This window comes from Ambystoma mexicanum, chromosome 3p (assembly GCF_040938575.1).
Source record: "Ambystoma mexicanum isolate Mex_15411 chromosome 3p, UKY_AmexF1_1, whole genome shotgun sequence".
Taxonomy (NCBI): Eukaryota; Metazoa; Chordata; class Amphibia; order Caudata; family Ambystomatidae; genus Ambystoma; species Ambystoma mexicanum.
This window is the reverse complement of record NC_090925.1, coordinates 998210534-998236760: the sequence shown is the minus strand read 5'-3', so window position 1 is coordinate 998236760 and position 26227 is coordinate 998210534. Positions and strand designations below refer to the sequence as shown.

Genomic DNA, 26227 nt, shown 5'->3' with positions numbered 1-26227 from the left:
AAACGATGCCCGGACCCGGCGGTGACTATTAATCATAATTTTTCACCGAAACGAGGTGGATGCAACACTTTGTTTCTTTGCCGCGGGTAGTGCGTTACCCACGCGGCTGGCGGCCATTTTGGCAAACAAGCTGTGGGACTTCACGAGGCTCCGGTTTCGGCTCGGAAGCGGCCCCAAGCTTAATTTTTGGAACTCCTGACAGCAGGAAGGCATACCTGCAAGAATATATGCCTAATTTCAATTTTGGCTTTTCCTTGGGTTTCCTACGTCGAGTGAAAGCAAGGAAGAAGGTTTTGGGCCTAGTATCTACATGACCCACGAAATTTTTTTCTTCTAATTTTTGGAACATTTGAAGGCTGAACGGTTCATCCTCATCTCTTTCATCATCGGGCTGGTGGATACACTCTGTTTCATCCTCTTCATCATCAAGGTGGTGCATCTTCATCAAAAAGGTTGGTGGCCACGCTGATTTTCACCCTCTTCATCATCACAAGGTGTTGCAGTGACTGTGGAGTTTGAGTTGCGGCCCCGGTGTTCCATGCTGGGGTGCCTGTGCGCTCAGACTCATGAGTGACACTGAGGACCAAGGTGGTGCAGCGGCAATTCAGCGGCCTCCTCCACCCCCGCCACGTGCGCAACCGCAAGGGCAGCCTGTGCAGCAACCTCCACTTGTTCAGGCGGCTCCTCAAGGTCTTCCACCTCTTGTACAGCCAGCGGCAAGGCCCGTTGCTTCACAGATCCTTCCGGTCATGGCCCAGGTGCATACCCAGGCAGCTCTGCAGCCCATCCCCGAGTTTGATGTGTCGGGCCCACCATCTAGCCTAGGGCCCAGATGGAGAAGGTGGTTGGACCGTCTGGACATGTACTTTCGAGCGGCCCAGGTGGTGGATGATGACACCAGGCTGGCAACCATGCTGTATTCGGCGGGACCGTCCGTGCAAGAGATTTTTTAATCACTGCCGCCTGGGGATGGATCATATGGTCAGGCGAAGGCCGCCGTGCAGGCTTACTTTTTGCCTCTTGCCAACGCGGAATATGAGCGTTTTGTGATGCTATCGGCCAAGCAGAAGGACGATGAAACTCTGGACTCCTTCTATGGACGCCTGAGGCGTCTCTCCTTAGCCTGCGCCTGGGGAGATGCAGAGGACATGATTAGGACGATGCTCATCCAGGTGTGCTCATCGGGCAAGCTCAGGCGCCAGGTGCTACGAGAACCAGGCATCACGCTTCAGCGCATCCTTGAATTGGGGAGATGCCATGAGGTGTCAGAGGCCAGAGCAACCAAGATGGAGGCAGGGTCGCGCTCCATCAAGACTGAGGAGGTATGTGCGATGTGGCGCGGCGGCAGGGGTGTCAGAAGGCCTGGAGGTGCTCCCCGAGAGAGAGCCGGAAGGGCAGGGGAAATTTGCATAAAGTGTGGATACGACCTGCCCCACCCAGCAGAGTGCCCGGCGGCCGGAAAGACGTGTGGACGGTGTGGGTTGCCCGACCACTTCTCAAGGGTATGCAAGGCGGCCATGCCTGTGCTGGTACCGAGAGGCCCAGGGCGAGCAAGCTTCGTCCGCCAGGGTCGGCCGCCCAATGTTGCTCAGGTGGATCAGAGCGAGGAGGATGCCCAGGTGGAGGAAGTGGAGGAGGACGAGGAAGAAAATGTGTTCTTTGTCTCGAGTGTGGGGGTCCTGAAGAGTAAGAACAGGAGGCAGCCCAGGTGTGTGATCGAGGTGAATCAGTCTCCCGTTCCGGTCCTCGTGGACACTGGGGCATCCGTCAATGTAATGGCACGGGGACATTATGAGGTTATGGACCAACCCCCCAAGTTGGCTGCGCCAAGGGCCCGCATCTTTGCTTTTGGTGGTTGTGACCCTATCCCCCTGGATGGTGCGTTTGTGACCAAGGTGGAGCATGATGGCTCTCAAATCAAAGCACGGTTCTATGTGACACCTGTAAGCACTAACACGTTGCTGAGCTGTGCTGCAGCGGAGGCCCTTGGCATTGTCACCTTCGCATATTCTGTCTACTTGGAGGACATAAATGACTTGTTGGAGAAATATGCAGCACTGTTTAAGGGGATTGGACAGATGGTTGGAGAACCTGTGAGACTACACATTGATGATTCGGTGCAGCCCATTGCCCTGAAGCATCGGAGGGTGCCGTTTCACCTTCGAGAACAGGTCGATAAAGTGCTGGATAGCCTGGTGGATCTGGACATAATAGAGAAGGTGGAGGGCCCCGCCCCCTGGGTGTCCCCCATAGTAGTGGCACGAAAACCCAAGCAGCCCGACGCTGTGGATCTGCGTTGACTTGAGGCTCCCAAACAAGGCCATCAGGAGAGAAAGGCACCTCACTCCGACGATAGATGACATCATTGCAGAGGTACAAGGTGCTCGCTTCTTTTCGAAACTGGACCTCAGGGCGGGGTATCACCAGGTTGTCCTCCACCCTGAGTCGAGATATATCACCACATTCACCACACATCGGGGGCTCTACCGTTACAAGCGGCTTAGTTTTGGTGTCTCCTCGGCGGCGGAGGTATTCCAGAATATTATCCGGGGTGCCCTAGCGGACTTGGAGGGAGTTCTGAATATAAGCGACGACATTCTGGTGTTCGCGAGAACGGAGGTCGATCATCTGCGGCGTCTGGCAAAGACATTTGAGAGACTGCAGTCCTTGGGCCTCACCCTGCACAAAGAGAAGTGTGAATTCCTGCGACCATCCATAGAATTCTTTGGTTTTGTGTTCAAGGAGGGGGAGTGTCTCCTGATCCCAAGAAGGTGCAGGACATAAAGAAGGCGCAGCCTCCGGAGTCTGTGTCTGAGGTACGGAGCTTCCTGGGCATGGTTACGTACTGTGGACGGTTTATCAAAAATCTTGCCTCCAGGTCCAAACCACTCACGGCACTATCGAGAAAGGACACGATCTGGAACTGGGGCCCACTGGAGCAGGCTGCGTTTGACGACATTAAAGGCGCCCTGGCAGCTGAGGACACCATGTCTTTCTTTGATCCCATGTTACCATCGGAGATTATTGTTGACGCCAGCCCGTTCGGACTGGGTGCCGTCCTGACCCAGGTAGACCCTGATGGGGGCATCCGCCCGGTGGCATACGCCAGTAAGGCCCTGTCGGAGGCGGAACAACGATACTCGCAAATTGAGCGGGAGGCACTGGCGGTGCTCTGGGGATGCCGGCACCTCCGACTCTATGTCCTTGGACGCCCGGTGACGGTCGTGACGGACCACAAACCGTTGCTGCCTATCCTGGCGGGGTCATCATCCAAGCCACACGCACGGATTGAAAGATGGATGCTCGCCCTGCTGGAGTATGGGGTCACTCTGGTCTATCGGCCTGGGGCGAATAACACGGCCGACTACCTCTCCAGACACCCGGGGGCACCCGGTGGAGGAGACCCGGACACGTGCGCAGAGGAAACCGAAGAACATGTCCGGGTGGTAGTGAAGGCGGCGACACCGAACGCCATGCCTCTTCAGGAGCTTGAGGCGGCGGCAGCTGAGGATGAGTGCTTTAACATTCTGAAGCAGTCCGTGCAGCAGGGCTCTTGGAAGTCGGTGCTGGAGGCCCTGGCAAGGCGCACTCAGGAGGCCGGGACTGTGCTGGAGCAGCTATGGAAAGTCCGGGAAGAACTATCATTTTCAACGTCCAGGCTCCTGCTCAGGGGAGATCGGATTGTGGTGCCCCAGTCGAAGGTGGGCGACGTGATTGCGCTGGCATGTCGTGGTCACCAGGGTGCCGCCAAGACCAAGGCCCGCCTAAGGCTGAAGGTGTGGTTTCCGGAACTCGAGCGCAAGGTGGATGACTTTGTGGCGGCTTGTGTGTGGTGTCAGGCGGCTTCTCCACTACAGCGGGAGCCGGAGATAGAGGCGATGCCTCGCGGGACGCGACCATGGGAGGTCGTCCATGCGGACTTCGGCTCCACCACGATGGGCACCCACTTCTTGGTAATAGTTGACGAGTATTCAAGATATCCAGAGGTGGAATTTGTGGATTCAGTAGCCTTCGAGCACGTTGTGGTCGCCGTGGAGAAAATATTTGCGCCCCATGGATTCCCTCAGACGTTGTGCTCGGACAATGGGGCACCATTCCAGAGCGAACGCTTTTCGGAGCTGTTGGTGAGCTATGGGGTGGTGCACAGGAAGATCACTCCCCTGTGGCCAACGCCCAATGGTGAAGCTGAATGGCTCATGAGGACTCTAAATAAGACCTTTAGAATTGCCCAGGGGCAGGGACAGCCGTTGCAGAGAGCGTTGTACCAATTTCTGAGGGTCTATCGCACCACGCCCCACGCATCCACTGGAGTGGCCCCGGCGGAGGCACTGTTTAGGCGTTGCCCGCGTGGGTTGCTACCCGAAGTGGGGGAGAAGGAACCGGGCGTGGTCGATGATCAGCAGGTCGAGGCCGACCGAAGAACACGGATCGAGCAGGAGAATGTTCGGAGAGGGCTTCGCCCACAACGACTGGAACCAGGGGGCGAGGTCCTCATTCCCAACAGACATCCACATGGAAAGCTCTCTCTGCCCTATGAGCCAGAACCGTTCGACGTTGTCGTGGTAAAAGGATCCATGATAACTGCATCGGACGGCCGGTCTGCGGTCACGCGCAATGTCAGCTTTTTCAAGAAGCTACGGGATCCAAGAACCGACCCGCCTCCTGAGCCCGACCCCGGGGAGCTCCCGGAGGACACTGATGAAACACCGGGCCTGCCTGAGTCTCCGGCCAGACCAACACCTGTGGACAGATCACCCGTGCCGGAGGTGAGCAGGAGGTACCCCCAGAGGGCTGGGCGAGGGAAACCTGCTCGCCTCACCGATTACGTACTTGGACATTTGGCTGACTACTGTAGTGGTAATCACTGTTGAAGTAAGGGGACCCGGGTGGCTGGTAATAAAGGGGTGTTTCTGACAACGGGGAATGTTAAAGTGTTATTGTTATGATGTGTCGTGTGCAGTGCATAGTTGTAGCGAGTGTTGTTTGTTCTCCTGGAAAAAGGAGCAGTGTGGCGTTGCCCGATGACGGGCACGCACGCGGCAGAGTGACGTTGCACGTCGCCGCGTGCAACATAAATAAACAGGGCGTTTCCCGGCCGCGCAGAGCGACCGGGAAGCCCGAACAGTAAGGACGCGTGTGGAAGTGTCGTCCTTGCTGGGTGGGGGCTACGGGACCGCATGGGGGCATGGAGGAACCCTCAACAATGCTTGTGTTTGACAAAGTGCTAGCCAGCCTTCTTTCACATTCAATGGAGGAGGTTGATGTTGAGAGGTGTTTTTAGGCAAAGGCTGGGCACAACACGAGTTGAAGATCGTTGTGTGGCAAGCACACATAATAAAGACTTCTAAGTCACAGCCACACACATACAAGAAATGAAAATGGACACTAAATGTTAGAAAAATTAAATGCAATTTTGTAATAGCTTTTTGTTCTAACAGGTTATGTTTGTGTTCTCACTATGTATATTTACCTTATTGTTATCTATCTTACTTTTCAGACCTAAGCACAGTGTTTTAGGGTTGTGCTTGTTTTTTCAGCTTGTTTGGTTGGGAGTTGTCAGCTTGTTTTAAAGGGGCATTCAGCTTATTTTTTCCTTCTGACCTGGCATCACTGATGGGACCTTGTTATAGAGCAGTACTGTCTCCGTGTATTATTTCAATCGGTGGTGAAGACCCAATCTGGACGGGCGTCCCCCACTACAATATGCACCTGGGATCCCTTGGAGAATGTACCTTTCTGCTTTTCTCAAGCAAATCGTTAATACCTCTTTGCAACTGCAAGCAGAGTTCAATAAAGAAGTCAAATGGGCATGGAGAATAGCTCAGGGGCAATGCATTTGTCTTGGAAGCAAGACAAAGCCCAGTGAATTCCGATCCCGTGCTTAGAGACTGGTCTCTGGTGTTAAGCGCATAATAAAAGATGAATTAAATGAAAAATCTAAGCATCCATTCTCTCTATTAAAATCATAGCTCTCAACTCACACGCTTTTGGCGGGTGTCACCCGCCTTGTAAAGGGCTGACTCACCCGCCAAGCCTCCTGCACGCCCATACATTACAATGGGTGTCTCACCCGCCAAAAACAAAATCGGGTGATTTCACCCGCCTTTGCAGGTTGAGAGCTATGTTAAAATACAGTATAAACAGAGTTGTGCAATGCCAAATTCTTACTGTTCAGTTGTGCAATGTCCTGGTGCCCTAGATGTGTGTATGTATTCAAATACAGTAATGATTTCAGTTGTCCGTGTACTTTTTCTACAGCAGCGAATGCTCCGTTACTTGATAAAATAACCACGAAGACAGTTATTTTAATTAACTGACCGACATTGAAGCGGACCAATCAGTAAAGGCCACATAACTTCCGAGCCGCGCAACTTTGTAATTTCTACAACTGTATCCATGATCCCCTCCCACCAGACACGTAACTATAAACCCCATTACTGAAAGTCAACGGGTCGTTACATTAAACATAATTATAATATTCTCTGTTCGCGTCGTAGCTGTACACTTACATGCCGTACTAAATTAAGGTAATGATATTGGGCAAACTATTCTTATACACACACATTAAAAACATGCCTAATTTTCGAAGTATTAATTATCGTTTGATTCGTTTTGAAAATGACTCTTTGTAGTTGTAACTGTGATTCGTTGAAAATGCATATTCAAACATGGCCGCCATACTCTCAGGTGGCTCGGGACTGTTTCCTTAAGCAGCCATGTAAACGTTTACGTCAACTAAGGAACAGTCGTGAATTCCCCTAAATGGGCGCTACCATATTTTAATGATATCGATGCATATCACTTGTTCTTCGCCGACCCAACAGCACAAGCAAGCACGCATATTCGTTTTGCCTTTATTACCAGACCCTAAATGCGCATTTGTGCTCCAACCATGGTAAATGAAAATATGAACCCTTTGTGCCTCCTCCCTCCGCAGAGCGCGAATGGTAGGTTCTGATTAGGTGTCCGCCCCTTCTGTGCTCCGGAAGCGTTTGGCAGTTCTTTTGGTGACGCTGTCTTGTGTCCAAGTGAAGGATTGAAGGAATCATGGGGGCTAGAACAGGTAAATGCATTGTTTTTTCGTATAACATTTAAATGCGCTCAATTAGCATGACAACCACCACTATGTAACTAAGAGTTAATATCCTGATGTGTTCTACCGAGTGGGTTATACAAGCGGCTTTCCTGGCTGTAAACAGTATGAGCAATGAATGGGAAAGAAGTTATATAGCAAAGACATGGTGTAAGGTTGGGTGCAAATATATGAGGCAATCAGTATGTTGCAGTGGTGTCTTACGGGAATGCTGCTGGTCAAGATTAAAGTTGGACAGTAAGGCGGCGAATGATACTTTTACAGAGCAAATGTGTGTGGCTGCACGGTTGCCAACACTTAAATGCATATGTGCAGACGAAGCAGAAGGGGCGATAAGCTCAGGTCACACACCAAAAGGGTGGAAATATATCTGAGCACTCCCAATGAAGCCACAAACCCAGTAAGGTAAGTGCCACCCATACAAACGTGCGTTTATAAGATTCTTATAAGTAGCTCACTAGAACTTGTGAAAAATAGTGCAATTTTGGGAACAATAATAACTTTATAAGAAGTTACATGACCACAAAATGATTCTTATAACTTTGAAGTATGATTTATGTAAGATCTTATATAAGAATTTGATAAGAACTTTTAAAAAAAGGATTCTATGGGAAGGTATCTTTTAATCTTACAGGCACATGGGATGGATTATGAAAGTATATCTAACGCGTGCACAGCAGGAAAACGGAGGAGATGCCTCTGTTGTCTTATCGCGTCTAGTTTTTGCACACTTTACTCAAACGTACGTGCTTACCAGTGCGCTACTGCACGTCATTGCTGTCATCACGCGGAGGGATTTTTATTTTCACCACATAATCACATACCTCTCATTTCGAAATTAAGTGCCACTTTTTATGATGCAATTCGTGTCAGTGTTGTTACTTGGCTGGCATTCGTCTCTTTCAATTTCTCATCATGCATGTCCTGGTTGCACCAATCTTGCTCCCACTACCCACGAGTGTTCTTCACCCTATTTCCCTCTTCTGCTGTTTCTGTGGTGAAGCTGTTCCTTCAAATCCATGAGCCTGGCCAAGATGTTGTAGCTGTCCGTCAGATTAATTTGTGAAGTTTTACTTCTTCTTATGTAAGAAGATTGAGTAGTTGCTTTAGAGTACAGGGCGACTCTTCCCTTCTTGCGTAACGTGGTTGCCACCCACTTGCAGCGCCTGTTTTCTTTTTCCTTCTGATATTTACCCAATCTCCAGACATTTGACAGATTTCTTCGGATCTTTTCCTGTTTTTGCTTTGCTCTCCACAAAGTCTTCTACAGATATGGGCTTGTCCGTTCGTATGTCTGGAAGCCAAGGCGTGTCCGACAGCGACTAGGCTGTGTGTCGTTTTATAACTGAAATGGTGAGACTTCTGTGATGGTGCTGGATGTCAGGCGATGTACCACAGTGGCTTCTATGGCTGTTCTGTAGGAGTTTTCTATTGGACGCTGCAGCTAATTGAAGGCCCCCTTTCAATCTATTCACCCTCTCAACTTGCTGTTTGCTTCTGGGTGCTATAAGGCTGCTTTAAGTTGAGGTATGAAATTGGTGGTCAAGTATTCTTGAATCCTGCCTGATAGTGTGTGCCCCGTTGTCGTTGCTAATTTCTTTTGGAACCTCCACTATCTGCACTAGTAGCTCTTTTAGCACCAGTGTATCAGTGGAGGTGAAAATATGCTTGGAACAACCTCTTAGTTCAGTCCACTTGCAGAAGTAATCCACTAGAACGATTCAACATCGGTGTTCTTGTTCCATGGTCTTGTGAGGGGGGTTGTGTGTAAAATCAAGCGCTACCTTCTCCAGGGTGCTGGGGGCATCCTGATGTTTTGAAGGGCCGCCTGCCTAGTGTGCAATCTAATATCACTGTTAAGATACTTTGCTTGTGACAATGTTCTGTAGAGTTCCTGGACCATTTGTGGCCACTAGTAAACAACTCGCCCCACCTTCTTTTTACTTTTTAAAATGTTTTTATTTTATAAAAGGGTGCCTGTGACCAATCCACTTCCAGGGCACTAGTGGTCCAGGCATGAATATTGGTTTCTAAACCATCAATCAACCCCACACCTCTAGTACACCAGAAGGGATCCGAACATATTGGAATACAAGTAAATTAGAAGTCCCCCTTGTCCAATTTTGGTAACGTGGACGGAACAGCAGGCTTATCTCCGCAAGGTCGTGGATCTTTGGTTATTTGCAACACAGCGAAAATATAATTATTACCCAGTGATAAAAGGGACTGTACGATCAAGGTTGTATAAAAATATCGACTTTATTATTATTACAACAGACAGTTCTAGCACACTACAATTACAACTCACCGTGTAAAGGAACACAGAGGACAGACAGTTTCACAAAGCAAAGGGATGCACTCTGGATACTGACAGGAGGGTAGTTGGTATCAGTTTTACAGTTCAAGTTTATTTGGTTTCAATCTCCAAAGGGGCAAAAGGTCGTAACTGTCTCGATGGCCTTTGGAGAAGGACCAGGGGGGCAGAACCACAATGTACCTGGTGCTGAAGTAGTTCTTGGTGCTCAACAGCGTTGAGGCAGTTACAGGGCACTTCGTAGCCGGTGAGACAAGTTAGTGGCGGGAGACGGCTGCGGGTACCAGGCGGCAGGCACTCCGTCAAGCGAGGCAGGATGGACGTCTGCAGGCTGTCCGGCGTGGCGACTCAGGGCCCAGAATCGTTCTCTCTGTGCTGGTTGGCGGATCTGGAATGCTGGTCGAGGTGTCTCGTACGGCTGTGGTTACTGCGGCGTGACAACAGTCAGCTCTGCAGCCGGATGCGGTTCGAGGACTAGACTGTCTCGAATTGTCCTTTTAAAAGATGGACGCTGGATGATGCTTGAGTGGCACGCCTCTTAGCTTCTTCGCAGGGCTCGTGTCCTTTCAAGGTGGACGGCCCAAAGCTCAGGAGGGTGTTAGCAGGCAACAGCCTTGTCCTTTGTCCAGACACTCTCTGGCACTTCCCACCTAGGAAGCTTGCTGTCAGAACCTAGAAGGGCACGCTGTGTGCTGGCTGAGTACCGGTTCTGGAGCTGCTTGATGGGTCCTCTGAGTTTGGTATCTCCCTCTGTTCCCTGGGAGCTGTTTGGGGGATGGATCTTGCCTCCCTCTTGGAACTCCTGGCCTTCCTTCACTGGCAAGGATGTAATGTAGACTAGAAATGAGTCCTTCTTACTCCTTGCAAAGTCTTCAGATGATCTGATCAGTGAGGGGCTCAGCCCTCTTTTCAAGCCAAACGGGCCCCATTGATTGGTGCAGGCTAAGCCCACCTTAATGAGCCAATCCTGGGTCCCCACCGACAATCTCCAGTGATGCTTCAGGTCAGAATCGGAGCTCTTGGCAACAGACAGGGGAAGGATGACAACATATACTTCGAAGTTGCCTGTTTTGCTTGATTCTTCTACCCTGCTTCCCCCTATCCCCCAAGCCTACTTCTGCAGGAGTTTGTCTTGATACATTCTGGTTTTACCATCACCGTCTTGTGGCCAATGCTGGATTTGACTTTTATGGACTAAATTGATTCACTGTGAATCAGCCTTTCTCATGGTGGCCCTGAATCATGCTGTTCCCATCTTCATCTTGTATCAGGCTTGTAAACATTGTGTTACTACTGACTTCTGCAATTGTATTCACTCTCCCCTCTTGCTTCTCTACTCTTTTTGGCTGCTTACTCTGTTCTCTCGTCTTCTCCCTTTTCCTATCTCCTCCCCTTACTTTCTTCTATGCACTTACTCTTTCAGAATTGTCCCTGGACCTAGCAACCTCGTCCCTTCCCACCACCACCACCACTTAATTGTTCCCCCCCCGACCCCTGCAGCACTATCTGAAATGTTGTTGGGCCTAGTTCACTAGCCGCTTGTGGTGTTCCTCCCCTCTTTCACCCCTCTCCCTCACCTTTGTTTTCTCCGGCTCTACCAGAAATGTTGTCAGGCCTACTACGGTAGTCGCCTGTCTGTTTCCATGTTCTTCCCAGTCCCCCCCCCCTCTTCCTTATCTATGTCTTGGCTCTTGCACTATCTGAAATGTCATCAGGCCGAGTACGCTAGTTAATTTCACATCCTTACTGTACATGGCGAGTAAGAATGTAATTGTATTTTCCCTTGTTCCCTCCCTTGCCTTGAAGCGCTTTGAAACAAGTCCCACCCATCTTCCTGTCTTCTGTCCATCAAAGTGTCTCCCTAATTAACCAAGCCCTATGCAGCGCTTGGTCACAACATGGGCCTCCTTTGAAGTGGGGGTTGCAGGCAGACTTTCGTCTCCTACAATTCACATACTTCCCTACTCTGAAAGGAGTGGTTCCAGACAGGACATTCACTGCCCTTTCATACCAACGAGGGTTGTTAGTATCAAGTTAACACATTGCATTAGAAAGAGGTGTCGTTCTCCATTGTTACTTCCTGCACCCAGGCCTTCCCTGAGGCCTGCTAATTAACATTCTTCAGTATTCGCCGCCACCAGCAAGGTGTAACAGTGGAGACGCTAATCCATGGGGCCTTGAAATGCTAATGAGGCTGCCCACGGCCAGAGGTTTTTGATGTACCCACAGCTGTCAGGTGTCAGCTACACATGACTGGAGGGCGGTGCTGGTAAACTGTGTCCCCACAGAGTACATGAATATTTTTCGGCTGTGTGGTGAGCGTGGAAAATGTGCAGGAATGGTCCCACATATTTTCTAGGGGTTGATCTCCCTTTTCATTCTTTTAAATAAATTTAAAAAAAACAGGCGAGCGCACTCCCGCATTGCAGATAGTAGAATTCCTCACAGTGCCACACATGCCCTTTATGTCCTTGATCAATTGCGATACCGCTCATGCATGTCTATGGTAACACTTTATCAGGAAGCAAAATATCATTGATAACGGGTGACTCCTACAACCACTTGACGATATAAGCTTGCGGTGCAGGTGAAATGTTGCATTCACAATGTCGTCCGTTAATTTTCCATTCCAATTTCAAATAATTTTGCATACTCCTTTCTCCACTCTTGTTCGCGCAAAGCTTTGGGGGACTAGTTTCATACATGTCAGTCGAGGTAACAACAATGCATTCATCCTTGGCGAATTTATGCAGGATTTGGAAACCTCGAAATGAAGTCTGCTTAACAGTTGTGCCAGCCAGGTACATACTGACCCTCAAAACTGTACTCCTGCAATTTCGCAGCTACTCTTGCTAGTTGGTAGTGAACGTTTTGGTGCTACTATAGCTCAGGAGAAGGACAAGTGGTTTGGGATAAATAACTGAAATGTGTTTCCCCCCACATCTAGGTGCAAAAATATTCTTCCACCCATGTGCTTGCAAACTGTGACGGATTGCCGTTTGACCAGGGTATAGAAGCCCTGGCTTGTTTTGATTTGTATCAATTTAATACAGTTATGTGAGTAATTCCATCCCTGAAAGGGTAATCTGCTGATCGGATTCCCCTTTCATAAACTCCATGCCAAAACATAGTGTACACCTGTGTACTGCTGCATCAGTAGCCTGATTGCAGCGTCTGCCCTACAGTGGCACAGAGCAGGGTCTGGTTACAGGTGCCCTCGTGACAGCTGAGGTAACAGCCAGAGTCACTGCAGCACAGGGGTGGCATTCAGGGGTGGCATTCAATGTCACAAAAAATGTTTGAGTGGCCATGCTGTATCATGGTAAACTCTAAATATGTCATGCTTGAGATAGGGCATGGTGTATGACACTGCACATAATTATTGCTGCCACATTAAAATTGATATCACATATGGGTTGGCCCTTGCAGGCCCAGTTCAGCTGTGGAAGCGCTATATGTATCCCCCCATCGCCCAGACAGGCAGGACCTTGCCTTACTGGAAGGAATGTGGCCTTGCCGGGATTGCCTCTTTGTTCATTTGTAAGGGCAGACAGTACTCCATAAAAGATTTTGAGGTAGGAGTATTTTACTCCCTATTTTTTATCATTGGAGAGTAAATGCAATTTTATCAGAGTAAACATTATGTTTCTCTTTCATAAGAGTACAAATAATGGAACATCCATCTAATGTGTTAATTATTTTAAACCTGTATAGAAAACATTTGAAACAGTACAAGACTGGATATCCGTTATATGGCTTGGAACATTGTATAGCACTGGTTCTCCAATACAATAAATAGTAGCTACACCCAACATCTGCTCATGATAAATTGCAAAACCGATGCTAATATTATCCATTTTACACACGTTATCAACCCCCCATAAAAATAAAAAAATGTGATTGGGCATGGGACTACTTGTAAATAACAATCCCATAACTATCTGACCTGTAGCTGGACATAACATTTTTTTAAATATGGTTTGAAAGTGATTAATTACATTGATAAGGAGGAGATGCTGCAGAATTGTAACATCGGAGTACTTTAGCTATGCTAAACTTTTATGGTGTGCTTCTCTTTTGAGAAGGGTAGTTGTTTCATGCCTTGTGGGCACCTTAAACCAGCAGGCCGCCATCACTTGAGGCTTTAATGCTGCAGGGCAGGTGGGTGAAAGCCTGCTCTGATTAATGGCCAATTTGCCCCTTTCTGAATCGCTCTCCTAGACCTTTTCATAAAGGAATAACCTCTTCAGCAGGTGTGGGGGCTGGGTACTTAGATTTCTGTGTTGATGTTTTTGTTGTGTTTTTTTTTTTTTTTTTTTTTAGACCATGCACGACTCTTGGGTTGGACTACTTCACAAGTGTTTTTCACAATCAAAAAACACTAATTCTGTAATTCTGTTAGAAGGGGCAATACTCCTTCCAAAGTAAAGTCTCTACAGCAGCCCGTAGAATACATGCTCACCCAGTCACTATAGTGCAGTCTGCAAAGGAGATGCTTGCCAGGAAACTTGGAACTGTAGTACAACATGCAGGTGAGAATAGATGTGATCCTGAAACAATTGTTCCTGCAATCTGCAGGGTGTAGATGCTCACGAGTTACTATACAAGAGATTAAAAGACCATCGACTTTATTGCTGTTTGTTGGTGAAATTCTTAACAGCATCCCCCTAGTAAGAGCCACCATTTGGGAACAGTTTATTGAGCTAAGGATTCACTTGGATCAGGATGCATTGGGACAATAAAGCATTAATTACAATCGCTACCTCCACGTCCACTCTTCCTCGTCCCAGTACTTACCTCATGAGGCACCCGCCTCCGACACAGGACCTTCTTTTATTTCTTCTTATTTCTATAACTCCTCCCCAACACCCACGTCACTTAGTTTAATTTTTCCTGCCTCTAGCAGGTTGGGCTTGTTTTTTCTTCCCGGCGCGGGGCGCTGGGGAGCTCCAAATGCTGGCCCCCTGGTGGGACTGTGTGGCGGGGCCTTCGGCTCCTTCAGGTGTGGCAAGACTCCTGGGTTCCCTGCGGGGCTTGGGACCCGGTTGAGTCGGGCTGCCATGCCTGGTTTCTGCTGGGCTTTGGCCAGCGCAGGGCATCGTGGCCCGGGTTCTGGGAGAACGGACCCGGGTTAAGGTAAGGAGAAGGGGGGCATGTTTTTCCTGTTGCATGGGCGGCTGCGCACGGATTGGCGGCTCCTTTTTCTTGTTTGAGCCACGTGCTCCGGAGGAGGGTGGGCTCCTCCTCTGGTGCTGCAGGCATGTTGCCATGGGAATTAATTGATGTTGTTCCTATTGGTTGTTGTTCTCTCTGGCCTCTATTTGAATGTGGGAGAGGCACGGAAGCAATTGTTTGTATGTGGAGCCTTGATTCGCTGTACAGGGGTATTTGGTGAAGCAGGCTTTCTTGGTCACTGTTTTTGAGCTTACTCAACATGGGAAAACATTCTGCAAAGAGCAGCCATCTGGTCCTGTCTTCTTCTTCTTCGTCTTCCTCTTCTCCTGATTTACACAGAAAGAGAAAGAAGAAGGCTAAGCTTTTTTCCCTGACCAGAAAGGAGTTGAAGAAGCTGCTTAAGCATCGTAGAGGGAGTCGCACACGTGCTCATGGACACAAGCGCAGGCGTCTGTCTTCCTCATCCTCTTCTTCTGGCGCTGAGTCATCGGCCTCTTCTTGTTCCTCTTTGGCTGATGCTGAAGGGAAGTATCTGGACTGGGAGGGAGTGGAGGAGGTGCTGGCTCAAGTTGGGGATTGCATGGGATTTTCAGAGCCCCTGGTGCCGGTGGAGGGGGCCGACCCTTCTATTCGCCAGTATAGGCATACACCTAGGAAGGGGTTGCCATTGATATCCGGGAAAAAATCCTCCGTGAATGGCATGACCCAGAGAAGATTGCAATGCCCCGCTTCATGTCCAAACTTTATCCTTTGAAGGGCGAGACTTTGCTGTCTGATCCAGTTGAGGTCGACGATATCCTCGCCAGCCTGGTGGGTCGCTCCTCTGTCGGCCGAGGAGGCGGCCGTCCGGGATCCAGTGGACCGCCGAGTTAATTCCGGCCTTAAGAAGGTTCATGCAGGGGCGCATCTGCCTGTCATGATGCCTACCTCTAAGGAGCCAGGCCGGGCCCAGCAACCCCAGAGGCAGACATCATTTTCCCCAGGGAAGTCTCAGCGGGCCCAAGTCGGGGCCCTTTGGACTCAGTCCTGGCGCCTTAGGCGCCAGGCTCATAGCGGACCCCAGTCCTGGCGCCTTAGGCGCCAGGCTCATAGAAGAGGATATGTGTTTAAGTGCTTGGGTGCACACTTACCTGATGCAGACCTTGCTGCTTCATCCAGGCCCTCTTGAGGCCTGAATGGGACTACTTAACCTGTAGGACTACTTCACCACCCGGGTGTGGTCGGGGAAGGATACATACCTGATTGGTGGAAGGATACATACCAGGAACTTCTTCCAAGGCTTTTTAAACCCCACCCGAACAGCCACACATGCTTCGCGTCGTTCTGCACCTAGCAGCTGGATGCTCACCGTGTCAGCTCCTGCATCCTGACTTCAGCCACGCCTGCCAGCACCCTGGAACACCTGCAAGGGGAGAAAGGAAGAGAATAGGAGAAGAAAAGCCCTTACCTGCTAAATCTGCATCCCGGAGTCATTTCTCCAACGGCCCTGAAAAGGAAGACATCATTTTAAAGGCATTTCGTTTCGATCGCTGCAGCGCTGCATTTTACTCACCTTTGCAAGGCGCTTCCATCTTCAGCAGCGATCTTCCGGATTCAGCTACGCCCCGGCGCCTAGAGGAAAAAAGACCAGAACAAAGGTGAGAGGGAGAAAAGGAATAAGGAAAGCTCAGTTTCCTTTTAAGTCTTACCTGTTGGATTATTCCCACTGCATTTCGGGTCCTGCCGCTTCCTGGCATCTCTGGACCCCGGCCCCTATGGGGAAAAAAGACAGACATTGAATGAGCAAATGCAAAGACATTACCTGAGCGCTCATCCAGAACTGTTTCACTTCGGGTCGGCGCCATATCTCCGGCACTCCGAACCCCGGCCCCTAAGGGGAAAAAGACATAAGCATTAGCGCTTGCTGCAATTAGACAACAAACATTATTATTAAGCTTGAACTTTTGAACAGAACTTTTACAGCGCCTTACCTGAACAGTCAAGCTTACCTGAACTCCCATCAATCCTCAATCCAGTGAAGTAACTGGGTTTCAACGCGCCCCTGCATCAGAAGCAGGATGGAGAGCTCATCCTTCCAAACCCTAAGGTGAGGCTTCACGGGGAATCGTGGAGGAGGTATCGTGGAGGGTTGGAAGGAAGTGGGAGGCTTGAGCATTGTTCCACAGTTGGTAATACTCCCTTTTCACGCACAGGAGGGTATCCAACGAGCCAGGGAAGCCAGAATAGAGGGGCCCTTCCTGTCCATCTTCAGAGTTCTGCGCCTTCGACGCTGCGCCTCCGTGGGAACCAGGTGAGCGTTACACTGGCCCTTCGAGCAAATGTCTATGGTTCCTACACGGCTGAAACAGTGTTGAATGGTTTCAGGGAGTTGAAAAAGGCTGTCAATGAAGGCTCTGATTGTGCCCCTTTGCTTACAGACATGCAGAGACAGGTTGAGTTTTTGGCCGATCTGGCTTTTGATGGGGTGCGTGGTTCAGCCATGACCATGGGGGCTGGTATATCTGCCCGGAGGCATTTGCACCTAAGGGACTGGAAGACTGATGGGTCTCAGAAGGCAGCTGCCCTGAAACTTCCTTTCACTGGGTCCAGGCTTTTTGGTGATTGCCTTGAGGTTAAGGTGCACAAAGTTTTTAGGGCGGACAAACATGCTGACAAACTTCGACGCAAGCCTCCTTCAACGGCCAAGAAATCTTCCTCTGGGGCTGGTCCGGTGACCAGCAGGTCTTTTCCTGGCTCCTCATCACATTCTTTTCGGAGAGCTAGGGGGGGGTCGGGGTCCTCCACGCTCTTCACGTCCTGGGCCGGCACCTAAGTCCTGACGGTTTGGAATTGCCGGTGGGCGGGCGGCTCCGGCAGTTTTTTCCAGTATGGAAAAGGTGGTGTTCCGACTCATGGTTCTGGACACAGTACAATGGGGGTATCGAGTGCATTTCCTGTCTCCTCCTATCCAGCATTGCATGGTTCCCAGGTCTCGGCTCAAGAGGTTGGCCATGGACGCCGCGCTCTCCGAATTAGTGTTGAAGGCGGCCATCATGCCCGTTCCTCTCCCTGTGCAGGGTCAGGGGTTCTACTCACGGGTGTTCCTGGTCCCCAAACCTTCGGGGAAGTACCGTCTAATTCTGGACCTCAAAGCCCTGAACTGCTTCGTCCAAAAGGAACACTTCAAGATGGAGACTTTACAGAACATTCTTCCGATGTTATTAAAGGGGGATTGGATGACATCTCTGGATCTCCAGGACGCTTATTACCATGTGGCTCTCCGTCCCTGGCACATGCAGTTCTTCCGCTTTGCAGTGGGATCCCGACATTTTCAGTTCAGGGTGCTCCCATTCGGACTGCGATCTGCCCCCAGAGTTTTCACCAAGCTGGTGGCTCCCCTGGTGGCGCACTTACATCTGCGGGGCATTCAGATATTTCCCTACCTGGACGATTGGTTGATCAAAGCGTCCTGCCGGCAGACTCATTTCTCATCTCCGATTGGTCTGCCAGGCATTGCAGGACTGGGGTTTCCTGGTGAACTGGCAGAAGTCCCAACTGGAGGCTTCTCAGGATCTAGTTTTCATTGGTGCACAGGTATGCACCAGGATGGGGAAGGTGTTCCTGTCCCTGGAGAGGGTCCGTCGCTTGCTGACTGTTCTGGGCAGGGTTCTCGGGAGGCAGTATGTCCCGGCCCGCCTATTGCTGAAATTGCAGGCGCACATGGCTTCTTGCGTGTTTCTAGTTCCCTGGGCCCGTCTTCATCTACGCCCCCTGGTGTCCTACCTTCTCTCCCACTGGCTCCCTTCATCTCAAGCTTTCGAGGCTTTGATTCCGGTGTCTCTGGCGCTGCGGGTCTCCCTGCAGTGGTGGTTGAGGGTTCCGAAACTACGGGCTGGGGTGTCCCTGATTATTCCTCCTGTGACCACACTTACTACTGACGCCAGTGGAAGGGGCTGGGGAGCTACGTTGGGAGTCCTCTCTGCTCGGGGGTTGTGGGATCCGGAAGAGAGCCATCGGACATCCAATTGGCGAGAGTTGTGTGCCATTCTCCGGGCTCTGGTGTACTTCAGGAGGTTGCTGATGGGCCGGGCAGTTTTGGTCCGGACGGACAATACGACATCTTTGGCTCACGTCAACCGCCAAGGGGGTTCCGGCCGCTCCTTGAATGCCCTGGCAGCTCAGATAGGTGCTTGGGGGGAATCACATCTGGTGTCCCTGGTGGCTTCACATATCAGGGGGGTGGACAATGTTCGGGCGGATCTACTCAGCCGCCGGTTTCCCTCCTCGGTGGAACTGGTCCTCTCGACCCAGGTTTTTGCAGAGATCTGTGTCAGGTTCGGGACCCCTATTCTGGACCTGTTTGGGTCTCCAGCCTCAGCAAAAGTTCCCCTCTTCTGCTCTCGTTTTCAGACAGCGGGTGCGTGGGGGGTGGACGCCCTCTCTGTGCAGTGGCCTCAGGGTCTCCTTTATGCTTTTCCACCTATTCCTCTTCTGCCTCGGGTGGTTCAGCGCATCAGAATATCCAGGGTGACTGTATTGTTGTTCGCTCCGTACTGGCCCCGGCGAAGTTGGTTCCCCGCTCTGTTGGAGCTTCGGTGCCACGAGCCTTGGCTGGTTCCGAAGTGGCCTTGTCCCCTTCTGAGGGAGCTACGGTTGGGGGTCCGCCAGATACAATGGGCAGTGTGGATATTGCATGGGCTAGGCTGAAATCTCAGGGGTTTTCTGGTCCTGTGGTGGATTCCATAATGAATGCTCTTAGACCCTCCACTCTGAAGGCTTACGGCAGACATTGGAGCCATTTCCGGGACTGGTGTGGGCGGTCTGGGATTCCCCCCCTGCGTTCTGGCCTCCCCGCTATCCTTCAATTCCTCCTGGATGGGTTTGACAAGGGCCTGGCGGTTTCCACGCTTCGCTCTCAGTGGGCCTCCATAAAATTCCTTTTGGGGGACTCTGATGGGCACTTGGATGGGGAGGTGTTGGTGGGGAAGTTGCTCAGGGGTTTTTCTTCTTCCCGTCCTTGTACTTATAAGGGGCTTCCTCCTTGGAATCTCCCTCTTGTCTTAAAGTTTCTTCAAGGGCCTCCCTTTGAGCCCATTTCCGAAATTGATATGAAACATCTGACACTGAAGACTGCTTTTCTGATTGCCATAACTTCTGCCCGTAGGCTTGGGCAGATTGGGGCTCTGTTATGTCACCCCCCTTTCCTGAGGGTTCTGCCGGACTCGGTGGTGCTGAGGTGTGATCCGAAGTTTCTCCCTAAAGTTGTTTCTCGTTTTCACACCTCTCAGGATCTGGTTCTCCCTGCCTTTTTTTCAAAATCCGCAAACGCCAGAGGAAGTGGCTTGGCATAACATTGATGTGCGGCGGGCGGTGTTGGAGTACTTGGCTAGAACTGCCCCTTTCCGCCGCTCTGACAGTCTTCTGATTACTTTTGGCCCGGCTGGGGCGGGGCGTAAGGCATCTGTAGTGTCCATTAGCCGATGGATCCGTCTTGTGGTCTCCATGGCCTATGTGGCTTCGGGCCTGCCTGTGCCTGCGCACGTTCAGGGGCGGTCCACCAGAGGTTTGGCGGCCTCCTGGGCCGATGCTAGGGGGGTTTCTCTACAGGAAATATGTAGAGCTGCCACTTGGGCTGATCAGAGCACCTTCATCAACCACTATAGGTTGAATGTCTCCCACTCGGGGGTTGGTTCCTTCAGGGTTGGAGTTTTGTCTGTGCGGATGTAAAATTGGAGTTATTAAAGGTGTGTGTTTCTGCACTGTTTTGACTCTGTGTATCATTGGGACCTTTTTCCCCCCTTTGTTGCTTTGGTATACCTCATGAGGTAAGTACTGGGACGAGGAAGAGTGGACGTGGAGGTAATGTTCCGATTACTTACCGGTAATCTTCATTACTCCTAGTCCTACTCTTCCTCGTCACAGTACTGACGACCCTCCTCACCCTCCCTGCGGGGAAGGTCCCATGCTACGGCTTGGTAATATGAAACTAAGTGACGTGGGTGTGGGGGAGGAGTTATAGAAATAAGAAATAGAAGGAGGTCCTGTGTCGGAGGCGGGTGCCTCATGAGGTAAGTACTGTGACGAGGAAGAGTAGGACTAGGAGTAATGAAGATTACCTGTAAGTAATCAGAACATTAATTACAATCGCTCTTTCTCACGCACGCTTTTGCGCAGATATGTGCTCTTTTCACAGACCTGGGTCAGGATGGTTTTATAAAAGAAAGTATGAATACTATTGGTTGGTTTAGCATTTAGGATAGTTTTTTCTGTTTAAATATTTTCTAGCTCACATTAAAAGTGGGGCCCATTTATGGAAACCGTGGTCACTGCACCACTGTGGACTTTTCACACACCAATTGTTCAGTTGGCCAAATCAGGAAAACCTTTAACCCCACCCACCTCCTACTTACCCTTTTAACGTCAGCTTTTCTTCTGTCCCTGCAGCGTCAGTTCCGTCCCTCCTATGCAGGTCAGATCGGACGCTGCAGCATCTGCTTTTCTTCTTTTCTCCCCCCGCCTCCAAACCTCCGGAAGCGGGGGACACCCCTGCTACCCCTAAAGGCCATCACTACCAAACATGGGGAGCAAGGTGAAGAAACTACTGCTACGATGGGCCAAGTTGCTACAGTATTAGCCAATTTGATTGTTTCTAATCGATCGAATGGTACTGTCCGAATTCGGACAGATGTACCATACGATCAATTTGAAACAATCAAATTGGGTAATACCGTAGCATCTTCGCCCATCGGAGGAGTAGCTTCTTCACCTCCTCTTCCGAGGGCTTGTAGGAACACGCCACTGTCCTGCAATAGGAGAAACTTTAAAGAGGAAGTCCAAGTCTTCTCATATTGAATGACAGGCCCCGGGGCTCACCTGGGAACATTAGAACGGGCTTCATGGCCTCTGGCACCTGCAAGAAATTCACAGGTTTTCTCTGCTTTTTCTAATGGTCACTGCAGCACGAAGGGGACTTTTGCAGGAAAGCCCTGGTGATTTGTTCTGCGGCTGAACTGGAAAATGTGTGTATTCTCTGCCCAGCCCTGGATACCGCAATGCCTGCTGTGAAACATTGTGCAGAGCTTCTTCTGCTAACTGGCGCTCCATGAAGTTTTACTTTCCTTCGGCCATTCCATTCTGTCTACAACCGAGGGACAGAACCCCAAGGGCCAATAGTTAAGTGAATAATGGTGCTCACTTGCCGCTGTCATTAGCACTCCATGTAAAGCTAGCTGCACCTGGGGGGGTTGACAGAGTAATACTTGCTACAGTTTCCTACCCTTTTGAAGGCCGTCTTGTGACCTATACCAATGCTGTAGTGCACATTATGCCGCCTTCTCTGCAGTCTTGACTCTCTCAGATCAGTCCGTTTGGCTGGGGTGTGTCCGCGTCTGCACACAGGATTCTGTTTCTTGTTACGGTGCAGTAGCACAGTGCCACCTATTGGACGAAAGGGGGAACTTAACAAGCAACATTTTTGTGCATTTGCGTAAATGATAAGCTTGAAAAAATGAAATGTGGCATATGCAATTGCTTAGAATAGCTCAGCACGCAGTGTATCTTGAGGGCTGAAGGCAGGTAACGCCCTTTCCAAAGGACAGCCACTCCACAGGAAGCTGGGCTGGGAAGCAAAAGGCACACCTATTCACAAAAGGCTTTGCCTCCCATCAGGCTGCTGCATGTTTAAAGGCATTGATCCTAAGTGGAAGGGATGGGGTGGGATTAGTGTAGACACATAAGGGAGGGCTCTGTAGGACTGAGTGAGGTTTCCACCATCTTGTTTCTCTTTGCCTCCTTCCTGTCCCCTCCACTTCCACTAGCCCAAAGCACTTTGTGTGAGATGTCCGAAGGGCAAAGTTCACTTCTTTCAAGAAGAGGGATTGGACCTATAAAGCTGGCTACCTGTAGTCCTTTGGGAGAATTGATCTCTCCAGTGAGGTCAAACGACTGCCACTAGAGGGCCAAGTTGGTCAGGAACCCCCCCTCTCTCTTACTGCTGAACCAGTTCGAGCCATAATTTGAGCCAGTGGAGTGTCTTCAAACCAACAAGGCCCTCCATAGCTGCAGTTTGAACTCTACCTCCTCGTACCACTGTCCTGCATGTTTGAACCGGTTCGCTGTTGCACCATGCTAGCTGAGAACGTGGTTGCCTCGGCTCGAACTACACGCTCATCATTGCATCTGCGGCATTCGAAGCTGATGGTCCGCCGAGCCCCAATCATCGAACGCTGCATCAACGCACTCAAACTGAACTGTGTATCCAGCATCTATGCTGTTGAACTGACTCTGGTGGCCCTTATGATCAACAGCTCCTCAAGCACTCGATCGAACCGATCCAGTGCAACCATGCATCCAGTCACCAGCATCTTTGCAGTGAAACAAACTGTTGTACTGACTATGGGTGGCCCTTACGATTCGCCACTTCTCAAACATTGTGTTCGAAATGCAGGGAGCCCCTGTTCGAACCAAACTCGACCTTGCTTCCTAGTGTTCCAGATAAGATTTTGAAGTGGCAGTGTTTTACTCCCTATTTTTTAAATGTTGGGAGTAAAAGGATTTTTTAGGGAGTAAAAAAAAGTAAGTCCCGTTCTCAATGGTAGTATTTTAGAAGATTGAAAACGAATGTTAATTGTGAAACAAATGTTTTCGTAATAAATACTTCTTTGCACCTAGTTATTCATTCACATTAAAAGATACATGTTCATCTCTTCAGATCATACAGTAATAAGTTTCTTCCTGTGTCACTATGTGTATTACTTGTCCAGACATATTCATGGAGGTGTGTGTCTGAAAGCAAAGGGTCAGGCACCTTATGTGTCTTGTTTCCTATTTATTTGTTGAGAATACTTTTACTCCCTATTTTTATTCATTTTTGGTAGTACTGATCTACCCCTCATCTGTATGGCTGCCGCTCCTGGTCTAGAACGTCGTGGCGTTGCTCCCGAACCGCTGAACTGCACCTTCAAAGCCGTTTGCTAGCTGAAATCATGGGGTTTGAAGAGTAATTATGATGAGGTGGTGCAGAGGGAAGTGGGATTTTGGTGAAGGTGTAGATTGTGTTGACATTTCTCTACCTGTTTGCAAATGTAGACTATATCATGCTAAGTAGATTTCTTCACATGCTGCAGGGCACCTATAGTCTGGTTTGGACAGGAAAAGGGCCTCGGGTGGCAGGTGGTACTTGTCACAATATTTGGCAGGTATGAGCCTGGAGCTATGCAGGTGCCAGATCAGTACAAATGTTTTAGCTGCCTAAGGGGGAAAGAGAGGATGAGGACACTGTATATCTAGATGGAAAGACGGAATAAACATAGGCAGAATGTTATGAGAGGGAAGTGGTATGAGGGATTTCAGTGCTGGGCAGTCGGATTTTGGCAGGTATGGGAACGGACTCTGTTAGAAACAAATTGGTTTAGTAACAGTGTGTGAGACTACACAACACTTATCTGCTTGGTTATAAGGTAACCCACCTTTTGGTATAGGTCTGTACTACACAAGGTGGTATTGTGACTGAGCAGCCAGGCCTATATCAAGAGGGGTACATGTGAGCGTAGAGCTGTAGCAATGACATTTGCAAATACAAGTAACCAAGTAACGCACTCAAGGATTCAGTTATTAATATTTATTTAACATCAATTTGTAAACGAATCATCCGAGACTGTATGGCACATTTGCCCGAATTTTGGCTATACGAAAAGCTCGTATAGCGTAAAAATTCAAACAAGTATGCCATACTAAACATTACAGTGAAAAGGGGCTGCAGGGGTGACACCCGCACCCTTCTTCACTGTAATGAGAGCAGGGGTTTTCCCAGCAACCGTAAAGTATTAAAAAAAAAAAACACAAAATAAAAGCAGACCCTGCATGCAATAGAAGGGACCCGGCGTTGGAGAGGGATTTTGGGGTTGGCAGCACACAAGGAGTTGTGCTGTCCACAGGTAAGTAGGGGGTGGGGGTAAGGGCAAAGTCTGACATGTTCAGGGGAGAGAAGTTATTTTATCGGAAAAATTACTTTCTTTTTTCCCTCGAACATTTCAGCCATGGGCTTTCAACCCAAATCCTTTTTAAATAAACGTTCTTTTAAAAAGGGCAAGATATGTAACCATCAAATAGAAAAGTATAAGTTAGTAGACATTCTTTAGAGATGCTTCATACACAATTCCTACACCCTGGGGTGACCTCATTCACAAGGGCTTTAATGTCATTTATGTTACTAGTTATGCTTTGCAGATTCTGAGGTTTGTAGAAAGGAAAGGTTAAAGGAAAGAAAAAGGTTAAACAGGTTCTCGGTACATGTGAGTATACTAAAATCTTCCAATGAAGTCTAGACATGCCTTTCCCAGCAGTAACGGTCTAAAGCAAGTTACCACCTAATGATGGACAGAAATATCAAAGTCCATGGACTAGAAGAGTCTGCAGGGAGCCAGGACAGCAGGTCAATTGGAGCACAGTCTATGGAGCTGAGGCACTTCTTAGAAAAGTCATGCACAAAGTTTAGAGCGTTCGTAAGAATCACTTGTAGGGTCACAAGCTGTTAAGCCTGTGAAAAGCAGAGTTAGAATCAACTCTAAGGGTAAGCCACTGCAAGTCTCAACTGAGAAAAGCAAAGCTCAAGACCAGGAGGTAAGTACCCCAAGTCTAAACAGTACCTCTGGTTTGAAGAACAGTGGTCCAGCTGGATTCTGTCCTGATGCAGCGATGCAGATCCTGGGTTCCTGAGCCTCAGTCGTGGGGACAAGGAGGACGACATCTGGAGGACTCCTGCGGCAGCAATTTGGAGGTCGTCTGCAGCTACAGGCTCTTTTCGGATCAGCAGCACTTTGCGGTTTCAGCGTGCAGTAAATAGTACCACCGCGGATCTCTGATACAGGGTTCTACACTCTGGTGAGGGGGCTCGAGCTCTGGTCGTCCTACTTCAGCAGGGTCTTAGGAGACTCGTGGAGCTTCTGGACGAATTGCAGATGTTGCACTCGATTTTGGATTTCTCGACCCCTGGCACTCGGTCCTTGCCGCAGTGAAGAAGTACATCCAATCAGGGAAGATGGTCCAGTGGAGTTGCGTTTCGGGGTAAGTTTGTCCCACTAACCCAAGGGAAGAAGTCGTCCCTTCCGGAGCTTCTCTTGTCGATCAGAAAAAGGAGTTTCAGCACAGCAGCAGGGCTTCGCCGGGCAATTCAAAGGTGCAGGAGGATGCAGCCAGCTTCGTTTGCGGTTTCTTCGTCCGGTGTTTCTCCCAGTGGTCGACTCTGCCTCTAGTCCCAAAACCCTTGCCTTTTAAGCAGGTTTCTCCCATTCATGCACAGCCTAGGCTGTCAATCACACAGCAGGGTGACTGTCCTGAAAGGCCAGCCAGCCAATCAGGACCGGTTGCATTCATGCACTCCTAGAGACAAAGGACAGGGTAGTTCGCAAACCTCCCTCACATCCTACCTTTCCAGACACACTGGAGCCACAGGCGGGTTTCAAGACTGAAGTCTGCCAAAGGCAAAACGAACAAAGGGCTCAAACCTGGCTTGGTGCGCAGAGTAAAACCCAAGAAAGACCTTACAAACGGAAAATGGTGAAAAAAGACCAGGCCATTTTGACAAAATGGTCTCCCATGGGTGCTATACTGCAGCTGAATATTCAGCCTGCGGTAGAAAAGCACAATGGTAGGAAAATTTAAACCAC

The 26227-nt window shown here is 49.6% G+C and overlaps 1 protein-coding gene across 2 annotated transcripts in view; it reads left to right on the top strand.

Annotated features, from left to right (window-relative positions):
* Positions 1 to 6751: 6751 nt before the first annotated feature.
* RPN2 (ribophorin II) overlaps positions 6752 to 26227 on the top strand; it is a 514179-nt gene continuing 494703 nt past the window's right edge. The window contains exon 1 of one of the 2 annotated variants that reach the window (XM_069652295.1): positions 6752 to 7063. In XM_069652295.1, the coding sequence (XP_069508396.1) occupies positions 7048 to 7063 (16 nt within the window). In that variant the 5' untranslated portion in view covers positions 6752 to 7047. The remainder of the gene's footprint in view (positions 7064 to 26227) is intronic. The other variant, XM_069652294.1, reaches the window with a different exon arrangement.